The sequence below is a fragment of the Harpia harpyja genome, chromosome 9 (assembly GCF_026419915.1).
Source record: "Harpia harpyja isolate bHarHar1 chromosome 9, bHarHar1 primary haplotype, whole genome shotgun sequence".
Taxonomy (NCBI): domain Eukaryota; kingdom Metazoa; phylum Chordata; class Aves; order Accipitriformes; family Accipitridae; genus Harpia; species Harpia harpyja.
Window position 1 is genome coordinate 25,117,646 of NC_068948.1, and position 13,256 is coordinate 25,130,901.

Here is a 13,256-nt window from a genome sequence, read left to right on the forward strand (position 1 = left end):
CGGCCCGGAGCAGACGAGCGAGCCGGAAGCTTAAAGGCTAGCGGGTTATTCCGCCGACGCTCTACGCGGTGGGGCCGCGGCCTCGCTGCCTCGGCGGAGGACTGACGGCAGGGAGCCGGCGGAGGCGGGGGCGAGAGAAGATGGCGGAGGCCTCGGCGGCGGCGGCGGCCACCGTGTCCCAGCACCGCTTCTTCTGCCATAGCTGCAAGGGGGAGGTCAGCCCCAAGCTGCCGGTAAGCGCCGGGGGTTGGGGCCGCGGTGTGTGTGTATGTGTGTGGGGAGGCCGAAGCCTCTCAGCGCCGCGGCCCCCCCCCCTACCCCCGGCGGGGGCGGGCCGGGCCCGGGGGTGAGGGGCTCGGCCCCCCTCCCCCCTCAAGATCTCCCCTTGGGGCGGGGACCCCTGCCCGGGGTCCAGCCTGGGGGGGGCTGTCCCCCCCCTCAAGCCTTGCAGGCAGGGGTGACCCCCCCCCCAAGTCGTCATCTTCCCCCTGACCCTTTTGGGAAGGGGTGTTCCCTTCAAACCTTACAGACAGGGGAGACACTCCCCCCCCCCGCCAAATCACCTTATTGATCCCTACAGGGAAGGGGTACCCCCCCCATCCTGTGGGGAAGGGGTGTCCCCTGAAACAGGACTGCCCTGCAAAGCCTCAGAGGCTGCTGTGATCCCCCCAAACTTTCCTGATGCCTACAGGGAAGGGCTCACCCCCAAAATCCCATGGGGAAGGGGTGGTTTTCCAGAAACCCAGTGGTTAGGGGTGACCCCCCCCCCCCCCCCGCCCTAGGCTGTGTAGAAGGGGGTGAGCTCTCAAATCCTGCTGAACCTTGTGGGGGCAAGGTGCCCCCCCCCAACCCTGCTGGCTGCTGACTGCAGTGACCCCCCAAAAAAAACCTCTTGAGGACAGGTTGACCCACACCCCAACATCCATAGGGCTGTAGGAGAGGATGAGTCCTTTTGGAAAGCGCTGATGTCCCTGCTGAAGACTGCAGAGAGCACCTGGGGGGGCTATATGTGGCCCCCTCCCAGGGGTGACCCCCAGCTCTCACCCCCTAACCAAGCCCATGAGGGGTTCTTCACTGCTGCTGTCCCTCTGGGTGAGGAGGAGAGGAGAGCTTGAGCCCCAACCCAGTGGGACCGAGTCCCCCGTATCTGGGGAGCCCAACACCCCCAAAAGGGTGAGCAGGGGGGTGACAAATCCCTGTGGCCCCTCAGCAAGGCAGCTCAAAGTGGGTCTGGGCTGGTGTGACCTTAATATTCTGCCCCCCCCCCTCCATTTTTGGGGGTTTGGGGGTGGCAGGTTTGATCCGTGGTTGCTGAAGTTGGGGGACATTTGGGGAGAGAGGACAGGACTGAGCTGATGCTCCTGTTCCCCATGGTGCTGGGTATAACCCCAGTGCCCGGCCTGGGAAGGGGTAGGGGCAGGACTGGGGGGATGCAGACAGGGTTGGTGTGTGGAGCAGCAGAAGGAGGAGGTGAACTGGGCAGCCACCTTCATCTGGCTGCCTGCATCCTTCCCCAGCTGAGCAGTGTGGGACAGAGGGGAGATGTGTCGGCAGCCGTTACCCATGGGCTGCATCTACATCCAAGTCCGATTTACGAGCTGTCCTTGCTTTGCTGCTGGTCAGGGACCATGTCTCCTGTCACCTGCGGGCACCCTGGGATCTGCAGGCAGGAAGTTATCAGCTTCGTTTACCCACAAAGTTCATTTCTGAGCTGCGAGTTGTGGGTTTTCTCTGCTCCTTTACTGTCCAAGGGTGCTGGAGCCCTCCCTGTCCTTGTCTGTTGGCAAGATGGGAGCGAGGCCATGCACAGACCCCTTGGGCACCAAGACTCCTTCCCTGATTTCTGTAAAATCCAGGCAAATGGAGCGACGTGGCCTCTCGGCAGCAAGAGGGGTGCACCCAGGCTCCGAAAGCGCTCGTACCCAGCCTGGTCAAGGGGCCCTGACATAGCCTCCAGCAGGGGCTTCTGCAGGCACAAGCAGCCCCCCCGAGGCTTATCCTCATCTGATGGTATGGAAGTCGGATATCTGCATCCAGATCCATCCCAACTCCTCTGGAGCCAGTAGCTTTACCTTTGGGTGCTTCTCTTCCTTCCTGTCTCTCAAATTTTGCTCCACTCTCTTTTTACACCATTTCCATCTGTTGCTGACTTCGGCACTTCACCCTCCAATGTTTCAAAATCTACTGTGTTAGAAAGAATTACTGTCCAAAACCTGCTCAAACCCCATCCATCCACGAGACTTGGGCTTGCCTGGTGCCTCAATAGTCTTTCTTGCTTGACCTGGGAGTAAAACTCCAGGCCTGCTCCATGAAACACGTTTGCATCAAACCTCTGCTGGTTTTTCATTTCCTTGGATCCGGCGTGCCACGAGCGGTTTCCTTTGCTGCTAAATCAGGAGCCCAGACGGACCGAAGTCCTTTCCACTTTGCGTGGGCATTAAAGAGGTCGCCGAATCCTCTGCCTGGAGGATGGCTTGCCCAGCTCTCCCAGCGTGTCTTGCTCCAGTTTCTATTTCGAGAGCACCCAGAAACCCAGCTCAGGGTTGAGGCCTCAGTGGAGGCTGTTTTGCCTCTCCCGCTGGGCTCCGCTTTTGTTCCCCTCTGGAGACAGCTGGATTTCTGTAGGGATAAGCATCGTAGAGCTTTTGGTGGGTCTAGAAATGCAGGTTGTTACAGTCCTGGCTTTATAAAAACATTTATTTGGAGCTTGTACCTGCCAAAGTAATGAATCGTTTTGCTCTTTTGAGATCTCCAGTCTTCTGGCCTGGCCCTGGGGTGGGGACAGGGACAGACAGGTTCCCTGTGACCTGCTGGGGACTGTCAGTCATCCCCAAACCTGTTACGTCACATCATCCCTTTGAAGGAGAACGTAGCCAGAACTTCCTTACGGCCTTCCCCGGCCGGTCAGCTTGACTGGGAGAGGCTTTTGCAATCTTTACTCAGTGCCCAGATGTGCTTTAAGGAGTATGGCATGACCAGCCGCTGCGTTGGGTTGATGCTGTCCCCATGGCTTGGGGACAGTTGGTGTAGGGGTGTCACCTGAACCCCCGGCTGGGGAGGATGTGGGCCATGGGGCTGCTCTGCCTATGCTTGCAACAGGGTGACCTTGGGAGCTGCTTTCGCCGCTTCCCTTTGGTCTGTCCTCGGGGGGTCCCCTTGTCCCTCCAGGCTGGGTGACCGTCACCCTGCCTTGCAGGAGGAGCGCTGGTTGTGCGCACCCCAATCTGACCCAGCACTGATTTCTTTTGGCCAGTAACTCTCTGTGCCTCAGTTTACCATCAGCAGAGCAATTGCTGCCTCCATGGGGGTGGATCTGCAAAACTGAAAGTGATAAATTGCGAGAAGCTGGACCCATTTGCCAGGACCAGGATGTGGTCCCACGCCCCCAACATCTTTTTTCTCTCACCCCAGACAAGTAACTTCTCTCTCTGTCTTTGCAAAAACAAAACAAATGCTGAGTGCACTGGTTTGTTTGTTTGTTTGTTTTTTTTAACTGCTCTCACCAGGATAATGGCAACCTAAACTAAAACCCCAGCTGCAGATTGTTTGTCCAGGAGGTTTTTCTTAGTACCGACCCCCTCTGAGCAAAAGGATCTGCTGCTCATCAGGCAAGATTTAGAGGTGTGGGTCCGCTGACTTCTTTCAAAGCCAGCACGCATCCACCATGGTGATTACTGCCATTGCCGGGACCTGGTGAGGACTCCCAGCGCGTTGGTTTTAGATGCAGCAGTCATCCTCAGTGGAGCTGCTGTGTCTTCTCACTTCAGCAGTAAGCTGGAACCTCCCAGAGAGTGGGCAGAGGTGGCATAGACTTCGCTCCCTGACTGCCCACGCCAATACCTGGGTGCCCCGAGCAGGGGCAGTGCCTTGACAGGTCACCTCTGGCCCTTTTGGCACGGTTGGGGGCTGCCTCCCTGTCAGCAGGAGCCTGTAGTGTTAATGGGAGGCTGCGCTGGGTCTTTGATGGGGCTGCGTTGGGTTGATTGCTGCCCGAACAGCTGGATTGCAGCGCGGGTTTGATGCTGAGAAGCTGGCTGATGTTTAACGATATCCCCTGCCGGCTATTTCAATTTGCTGTGCGCGGCAGGTGCTTGCCCTGATGGGGCTGCAGCCCTGCAGATCTGTTTTTATTTTAAAGTGGGGAGGAGAAACCCGAGAGAGAGAGAGAGAACGTGTGGCTGGATGAGATGCAAAGCTGACCAGGGATTTCGTCTATCCCAGTGACACAGCTCCTGCAGTGCTGACTGCTGCCGTGTGTGCTTGTTTCGGCCTGGTGCTCCCCTCCCCAGAGGTGGTGGGAGGAGGCTGGAGCAATCCCCCTGCTCATCCCTTCTGTGGCCGGCTGGTTTCATCCATGCTAGGTTCCTGTCCCTGCTGAAATGGCCTGACCCCCCTTCTCCGTCGGTGTGAAGGCAGGCATTCTCAGCTGGGAGCAAGCCAGGAGAGGAGCTGTTCTCGCTTCACGTTTCCTTACCCTTGAAGAGCTCTGGATGAACGCTGAGGATGACAAACCGTCCACCTGGTGCCATGCACGGTTAAAAGCTGCCGCCCGGGTGTCCGGTGTTTCGGTGGTGGAGTTTCCCTTGCACTCGGCGCGGCGCAGCTCAAAGGAATGCTTGAATTGGCTGATGAACTGTGCGGCGATGCTGAAACGGAGTCAAGGTTAGGATACGATAGTCCCCGTCTGTAACACCAGTGACAGCATGTTTAATATTTATAATGAAGGGTCCGTCTGTGTCTCACCGAGGGCCCTGTCACTGCTCTGGGGGGAAGAAGAAGCAGCAAGTTCTGAGGTCAGGTCCTGGGGCAGAGGAGACGGCGTGTGGCTTTGTACGGTAGTGAGGAGGTGAGGGAGATGTTGTCCCAGAGCATTTGATGTCACCTGCTGTCTGGTGTGACAACTGCTTTGTCTTCTCTTGGCAATATGGTTTTTATTAAAAAACAAAACAAAAACCAAACACCTTTTTTGCATAAAATTAGCTGTCTTGGGTCATTTGAGCTCTGGATCTCCTTTCCGACAGGGACTAGGGAATGGATTAGGGACAAGGTAGTGGAAAACGAGGGGTTACTGAGCAGACTTTCTTCTAGACCTCCGTGTGCTGAAGCATCTCCTGAGCTGGAGACTGTACCTGCGCTCTTGGGTTTAAGAATCACAATCCTCCAAGAATTCATCTAGTGACCTTTTAAAGACATTTTTATGCTTCTGGATTCCCAACACCCTCTGGCCGTGGCCTCCACAGCCAGTGTGTAGCATGAGGAAAGTCCTCGGATGGTAAAAACACGTGTCGAGGTGATAAGCTGCCTCGAGGAGCAGAGGTCTGGAGAGGAGCTGTTGAGCTTCAAGGGTGAGAGCCACAGCCCTGGCTCATGTGCCAGCGTGACAGCAGAGATCAGGAGCAGATCTCAGGAGTTCATGCGTGCTCCAGCATCCCACCAGGGGAAGAGATGCCATGGAGGTTTTTTTTGCTGCTGCTTCTTCGTGAGAATGCAAAAGCTGTCTTTTCCTAACTGATGTTTAAGGTTTGTGAGGCTCAGTCTTTCTGTGAGCTTCAACTTGTGTGGCTCTGAAGTGTTGACTTAGTGTCTGTTCTCTGGGCAGATCAAGTCTTTTTACCCATGTCAAATATAAACTATACAGTTTATTTAATGCAAGGAGCAGCTGCCCCTTGGGTGAAGCTGGTTTGGACAGTGCAGAGTGACGTTGCCCAGTACTTAAAAATGAGTAAATATCATTGCAGCTGTGGGGATTACAGGAGGGCTATTTAATTCGGCAAAGACAAATGAGTCAACCCAAGCCCGGGGTGATGGAGCTGAGTTATCCTGCCTGTAGCTGCCTGTTGAAGAAAGGGGAAGGTAGTTAAGTTATGTCTGGGGTTAGAGCCGTGGCATGGGCTCATGGCCATTGAGGGGAGGACAAGCGACCAGAGTAGAAGTGTGCACAGCTGCTGGATGGAGCAAGAGTTGGGGAAAACTTCTCAGCTTGCCTTATGCTTTCTCCTTCATCAGAGCCTGTGCCTTGCTGAACAGGGAGCTTGCTTTGAGGTCTCCTCTCCAAGTTGCCGGTGCCTGGAATAGCCAGGAGAACATGAGAAGGGGACGGTTTGAGCCCTGCCTTGCAGGTGAGGGTGACAAACTAACACCATTACCTGTGGGCCTTTGGCCGCGGTGGCTGGGAGCAGCTTGGGTTTGGTGCCTCAGCCAGAAAGATGCTGACGGCGCTGAAAGCGCCGTGACAGAGGGCTGAGCCGGCAGGACAGGCTGGACTGCAGAGGGGCTGTGCCGTGCCATGATGGCCTCGTCAGTATGGCACAGGGCGCTTGGGTGGTGTAGGGTCCCCTGAGCGGGATGTGATGCTGATGGGGGGGGAATTGGTGGTTCCTGGCTTGCTGTGCATCTGGGGGGGATGATGAACAGGGCAAAGGCACAAACAGTGCCTCTGCCAGAGCCTGGCCACGTGCCTTGCTTTGCCTGCTCAGCCCAAGAACCCAAATGGCACAGCAGATGGACCAAAGCAACCTGTACGTTGCTTTTCCTGGTGTTTTATAGTCTTTAAATTCAGTTTTCTGCAGGGACCTCAAATCTTAGACTGGTTTTCTGCCATGCGCCTTTGCTTGCTTCTTAATTGGAATTGAATTTGCATCTTTCCCTCTGTTTTGGGGGTGAAGGGGGACTTGGAGACCGCCTGGGTGTACGGACCCACAAACCAGATGCTGAAAAACCTTCTAGTCCATCCTTTCTGGCCTGATGTAGGATCAAATCTAGCAACATCGCTCCTGACAGACGTGCTTAGGCTAGCCATGTATGTGCCACCCAGTTCTGGCTGCTAAAGAAATCAGCTGGCTGCTTTCCTCTAGCTAATGAGCCTGCATCTCTTGTGACCAGGGCACACTGGGCTCCTGTCAGGCAGAGCCGCAGGCAGCAAGGGCTCCTGGTGGGATTTTGGTTTATTTTCCTTCTGGGAAACACAGACCACCAGGCTGAAGGGGAGTCGGAGCAATAGGATGCTGCCGGCTTCCCTGGAAAGTCTTTTTCTTTGCACTGTGGCTGGATCCTGCTTGGGGAATGAGGTCCCTGTGCTCACCGAAATGGTTGCGGTGGCAGTTCTCAGGATGTGGGGCACCCATGGAGTTCCCTCTGTGCAAGCAGGAGGCTCTGGCAGAGACTGGGGCTGTCCGATGCATCCCTAAACCTCTCGCAGAAAGCAGGTAGGTAAGATGAAGGGCCCATGCCTCTCCATGCATGCGACGGCTCTGCAGTATCCCACCCGCCTCCCATCGTCTGTTCTGGTTTCCCTTCTCCCTCCCCCCTGTTGCTATTTATCCCAAATGCCATTTTTATCTCTCTTCATGCTCTGACTATACATTTGAGCTGCTGGGCAAGGTGCTGGTAATTTCCATACAGATTATAACATAAAAAGAAACATTCAAAAGCTTCCAGAGACACATCAGACCTGCAGCGTCCCTGATGGCATGGCCTGCTGCTAAGTTTAGAGAAAAAAAAAAAAAAATCTTTCTAACATGGTCATTTTGACAGGGAAAATGCTGGAAATGAATTAGGTGAAGGATTTTTAGCGCAGAACATCTTCCTGGTTCAGTATCGCTCTGAAGCCTGGTGGCATAGTATGAAATGAGGTGGCATAGTATGAAATGAGCTTTTTTGACCCCAGTATTTTAGTGCCTAGCTTTAGATTTGGTATGTATTCATTAGTTTTAAGAAATACCAGGCATTCACTGCTCCTTGCTTCTAATTTGCAGCTCAGATCCAACATCTCTGAAGAGGGACACCTGAGAGTACTCTGCGTTTTGCAGAACCTTCCCAAAAAGAAGAGCTTCCCCCCCCCCCCCCCCCCCCGTATTGTAATTTTGGTTCAGAGGTGGGTTCATGCTGTACCCCCCTGCCTTCCCGGCTGCATAGGCGGACTTGCTCTCCGTGGTGGCATTTAGCCCCACAATTTGCTCCTACGCAGAACAGAGCAATGCACATTCCCCTTTCAAACGCACACATCTATTCTCATTAGCCTTGCAATTCACAGATGCAAAGCCGAAAGCCCCAGGCAGATTTTTTTTTTTTTTCCCTTTTTTTTCCCTTTCTAAGAGCTCGTCACCCATCAGTTCCCATTATACTCAAGGCTGGAGCTCTTTTGAAAATATACCACATGTTCGGCTGCCTAAATGGGTCTTTGTGAAAACCCGTGCTCGACCTCTCCTGTCGCAGGCTGGGGTGTCATGCATGTTTTGGGAGCGAAGCTGCTGTGGGCAGCCCCCTGCTGCACTCTTGTCCATCTCTGAAGCTGCTCCAGCTGGCAAACGAGGTGCCCCTGCATAAGCACAGCACCTGGTAAATATTGCCAGCTAATGCTTTGCTTGGGGGGAAAAGCAAAATGAGATTAATTGAGGTGTCTAGAGGGCTTATGTGCCATTCCCAGGGAAACACAGACTCAGTGGGGAAAATGAGACGGAGCTGTACGGTGACAGGGGATGGGAAGATGAAGCTTGCATTTCATGAAAGCAAAAAAAGACGTGGGTGAATTTGGAGCTGCCTCCACAAAGGCGTTGTGTTACAGGGCTGGTAGATGTCTCACCTGTGCCCCAGCTCCGGTAACGCTGCGCCAGGAATTCGATCAGTCCTTGAGCTCAGTGGCGTGTTGGGAGTTCAAAGGAAGGAGCTGGAGCAACTGGTGTACCGCTGGCATGGGTGTCTTGTCTTTCCTCTTCCTTGTCAGGCTCCAGGTCTAGGTAGCAGGATTTGACACCGAGGGCTCAAGGCTGTGGCTCACAGGATGCTGGCAGGGTTTTTATCTGCGGTCTGGGAAGCGTGAGTAAAGAAAGCAAGACTTATCAGGAGGGTCGGTTTTTGGACAGAGACTGCAAATCATGGGTTGGAAAGTCACTGCCCAGAGCGTGGGTTTTGGGAGTGCTCTGTCTCCTGCAGCGGGACGGGCTGGGGAGGGAGGATCTGGGGGCGCTTTTTGGTTTTGGCAATGTTTTGCCCTAAATTGAAGCTGACCCACGGCTCTGGGACAAAATGAGGGCTTGCAATGAAAACAGAAAACTTTTCTCCTCTAAAGAAATCTTCCCCACTGCACCTAAAAGCTCAGCTGCCTCCGTGGTTCTCTGTGAGCAGCTCTTCCGATTCCCAGTGCTGAACCCGGGATTGCCATGTGGTCATGCAGCTGGATGTGCCCTTCTCTCAGGTGAAGGCTGGCAAGGATGCTCTCCTTTTGGGGAGCAGTCCTTGTATTTCTCTTGGTGGATAAATAGCTGGCAAAGGGGTGTTGCTGTGCTGATGTAGTTGTGAGGATGGAGCCCTTCTGCCCTTTCCCTGCCGGTGCAAGCCCTGGTTGATATTCCTTGTGTCTGTGTTTGCCCCTGGGCAGGGGTGTCCCTGCTTGGTAATGCTGTGGGGGGGTGAGGAACCACAGGGAGAATCTGGTTTTTTTCTCCTTTGGCTGTTTTTCAGGAGGGCTGGAGGTGGGGAGGCTGGATAATGGCTTTTCCCCACCCTTTACACAGAACTTGCACTTCTCTAGCACCAGATGAGCATGGGCTGAGGAGTCCAGAGGGGCCACAGGAGGTTTTCTCCCTGCTTACGGATAGGGAGGTGATGGGGGCTGCCCATAGGGTCCTGAGTTCAGGGAACTGCTGCAAGGTGGACCCAGAGGTGCCTCTTCTCCATGCCTCGTGCTCTGGCTGTGCGTGTCTGTCCATCTGCCCAGCCTGGCTTCTTATTATCTTTCCCTGCAGCAGATCCTGCTTTGATGGCCCTAGCAGCATATTCCAGAGCAGGGAAGCCTCTGGATTATCCAGTTCCCTCTCTCCCATCCTTAAAAGCTTTGCAACCACAGAGCAAACCCATCCACCTCCTGCTTTACTGGTGACCAGCACCTTGCTACTGATCCGGCAGCGCCTCAGCTGGCAGGGCAGGCTCAGAGGGAGCCAGCAGTGGGAAAGGTGCATGTCTGAGCATTTTGGATTAGAATTTTGTGGCCTTGGGAGGAGCTGCTTTTTATCCAGGTGATGTGCCAGGGAAAGCAGCCCTGGGGCTGTGTGTTCCCTCTTCTGCAGCCCAAATCATTCGCTTGGTAAGGGGATGGCGTGCTCGGTGGGAGGACAGAGCAATGGGCAGAGGTAGTATTGGTGATCAATAGCTGGCAAGCCTGGCTTACATATGGAGTTCCCTTTTATGAAAATGGTTTGGCAGAAAAAAGTAAAAAATATTTATTTTCTAACTCTGGTAATTGCAGAGCATGTCTGTAAGTTCCCTGCGAGAGCCATCTTCCTCACAGTGCGAACGGCAGTAAATCCAGCTCCCCGTCGGCACTGCGTTGCCAGCAGCTCGTCGGCTTTCTGACACCAGTTTAATTCAAGTGACTTGCTTTCCGTTGTTGGGGCTGGGAACTGGCCTTGTCCTGGTGCTTTGCAGCAGGCTTGTAAATGGCTCTTTTCTTAAATGTCATTGTCTGTAGGTGTGTTGGTTTTTTTAAATTTATTTTTCTTCGGTCCACCACTAACCTTGTGTGATCTTGATATGGGTGGTTTTTTTGTTCCACAGTTGTCAGTTGAGGTTAATAATATCTGCTGTAACCACTGGGCTTTGAAATCCTCTTAATGAAACTGAAACTCTGGTCTTCCAGAGTGTCTTTACAGGGAGGTGGAGATCAGGAATCCATGTTAGACTCCTGTAACTCCGGTTAGAGTCCTGTTAGATTCGTGTAACTTTTTGAGCTCTGTCTTTTTCCTGAAATCACAAGCTAAGTGGTTGGTGGCTAAAACTGGCTTCCTCTGTCTTTACAGGAGTACACTTGCCCAAGATGTGAATCTGGCTTTATCGAAGAAGTCACAGATGATTCCAGGTAACGTACACATCGATGCACCACTTGTTTTACCACATGCTTACATTTCTTCTGGGTTTGTAAGATGCCTGGTGTAAAGCCTCTAAAAACTGTGGACAACAAGGATAAAATAAGGAATGCAAAAGAAAAGCTTATATATTAGTGTGAATTTGGACTTAATACCGGATGAGACTGAAAATACAAGTGGCTATCGGTCTCATGCTAGAACCACGTGGAGGGGTTTGGGGCAGACTTCCAAGAAGATGGGATTTGTGAATTAAGGCTGTACAAGGTCCCGTGAACAAAAGTGCTTACAGGTTTTGGACACCTGTTTCTTTGGTCTATTAGAGCAAAAAGCATTATTTTCTTTTTTTTTAGGAATCAAGCTTGAATCTCAGTGACTCACAGTACCTTTCTTTTCTTTTTTCCTGTGTTGGTCCCAGCTCAGTCTCCTGACTGCCTCTCCAATCTCACAGCTCAGGCCAAGAGAGAAAGAAATACCTTTTCTCTCCAGGAGCACCAGTTTGGTCATTGGTCACCCAGCAGAACACGGTGCCAGCAAATTAGGGATCCAAAATGATGTCTGTTATATATGATGCACTTACTATGTTTGGTCTCTCATTGCTGAGAACTGCTTTATTTGGGTTGGGGGTAGGCAACATGAAAGGGCAGCAGCGATTACGTGAACCTTTGCTATCTGAGACTTGCCGCAGCAGGAATCTGGGGCTGGGTATCACTGAGGAGATGACTTAATGTCACACTACGTCGTCTTCTTAAATATAAGTGTATACCTGTCACTTAAGGCAAGACTGGAGGGGTCCTCTGGGGCACTTGGCACACAATCCCATTCGCAGAATGACGAAGCTCCATCTCAAATGCCCCCTCTTAGGAGGCTTTTCCAGAGTCTGGATAGTTAGAAACTAGGCTTCTTCCATGGTCAGGTTGTGCACAGCGTGCTAGCACATAAACAAGCCTTTTAACTTTAATAGTCTTTTTCTGTCCCTAGGAATTATTCCACTGTGTTCACACAGGCAGGCTCTATTTGCTCATCCCTTTCTCTCTCAGACCACATGGGGACTGTCTTGCTCACACGAGCTCCTGTCTGTGTTTAACCCTGGAAAAGGAGCTGATTTCTGGAGGGGTGACCTGCTCTCACTCACCTGTTTTTCTCCAGTTTTCTAGATGGCAGCGGCATAGATGACAGCCCATCCACACAGTTTGCAGAGGTGAGTTTTGCTGTCTTGCTTTTTTAAAAAAAAAAAACCAACAAAAAAAACAACAACAAAACAAAACCTGTAGCCATGAAGAGGTTTTCAGTCTCAGCTCTGGCTGCAGCATGTCAAGGCATCTTCATGCAAAAAGGACAACTGATCTTCCTAAGAGTTTTCAGGAACTTGGCAAATTTTGAGGAGACTGTTGACATTGCCAGGGTTGAGACCTGCCAGAGATTTGCTCACTGGGCAGGGCAGGAAAAGAAGGATGCTAGAAAGACACGCTGGCCCCTAGTGCTGGCAGATGCTGGGACGTGTGTCGGTGACGCTCAGCCAGCCAGGGAGGGTGTTGCCTGACTGCCCTTTCCTCCCTGCTCATTTCTGCTCTGAGTTTTACCAGAAATGCAACTGTCTAAAAGTCCAAACTCATAATAAAGTCCATGTCTTGTAATTCAGTTGCGTGCACCTCAGAGCAGGGGGTGTTGGGCAGCGAGTGCTGGAAGTGTCTTTTCTTACCCCATTACCTAAAGTCTCAGACAGCCAGGCACGTGCCGACAGCCTGACTTGAGCTCCGTGAATATGCACCCTGAACTCAAGCTGTGGCCTCGCCTGAGTCACCTTGGGCTTGTGGCTGCGGCAGCAGCTCCTCTTCCAGGAGGGGAAGGCAGGGTGGCTTTAGACTCTGATCGCAGGCTCCATTCCTCAGGGCTCTCTATTTCCCTTCAGCAGTTCAGCTGATCTGTGTAGAACAGATGGAAATAAAATTTCTATGCGTCTCCTCTGCCAGCAGACCTTGCTCAAAGATCAGGTTATTTTGTTTGCTCAGTTATTGAGGAGTTTTAACTGTTTCTCAGTCCTGCCAGGAGAGCTCCCCGATGTCTTGAGTCACACCTCATCGGCCAGGGTTATCCCTGGGTAGATTTGGGGGTCTGTGTTGTTGCTGAGCACTCCTTCGCGTGCTGCAGCAAAGTCACTCAATTCAGTGCCAGAAACAGGGTCACCAAATAACTGAAATTCCTCTACAGCTTTGAGTTTTGGATCTGGATCCCTCCTGTTTGCTTCCACATTCCCTGCATATGGCTGGTTTGCCTCCCCTCCCCTAATCTTCAGCTGGATCCATTTGTCTTCTGAACAAAACTGTTGCCTTTATATTGCTCCTCCCCAGCACTGTATCCCAGAAATGCCTGTGTTTCAGCGAGATAAAGTGATCTCGT

At 52.6% G+C, this 13,256-nt stretch overlaps 1 protein-coding gene across 1 annotated transcript in view; it reads left to right on the plus strand.

The window, feature by feature from the left end:
• RNF115 (ring finger protein 115) overlaps positions 1-13,256 on the plus strand; it is a 20,839-nt gene continuing 7,583 nt past the window's right edge. The window contains exons 1-3 of the mRNA XM_052796543.1: positions 1-233; positions 10,794-10,852; positions 12,006-12,057. Of these exons, the coding sequence (XP_052652503.1) occupies positions 141-233; positions 10,794-10,852; positions 12,006-12,057 (204 nt within the window). The 5' untranslated portion in view covers positions 1-140. The remainder of the gene's footprint in view (positions 234-10,793; positions 10,853-12,005; positions 12,058-13,256) is intronic.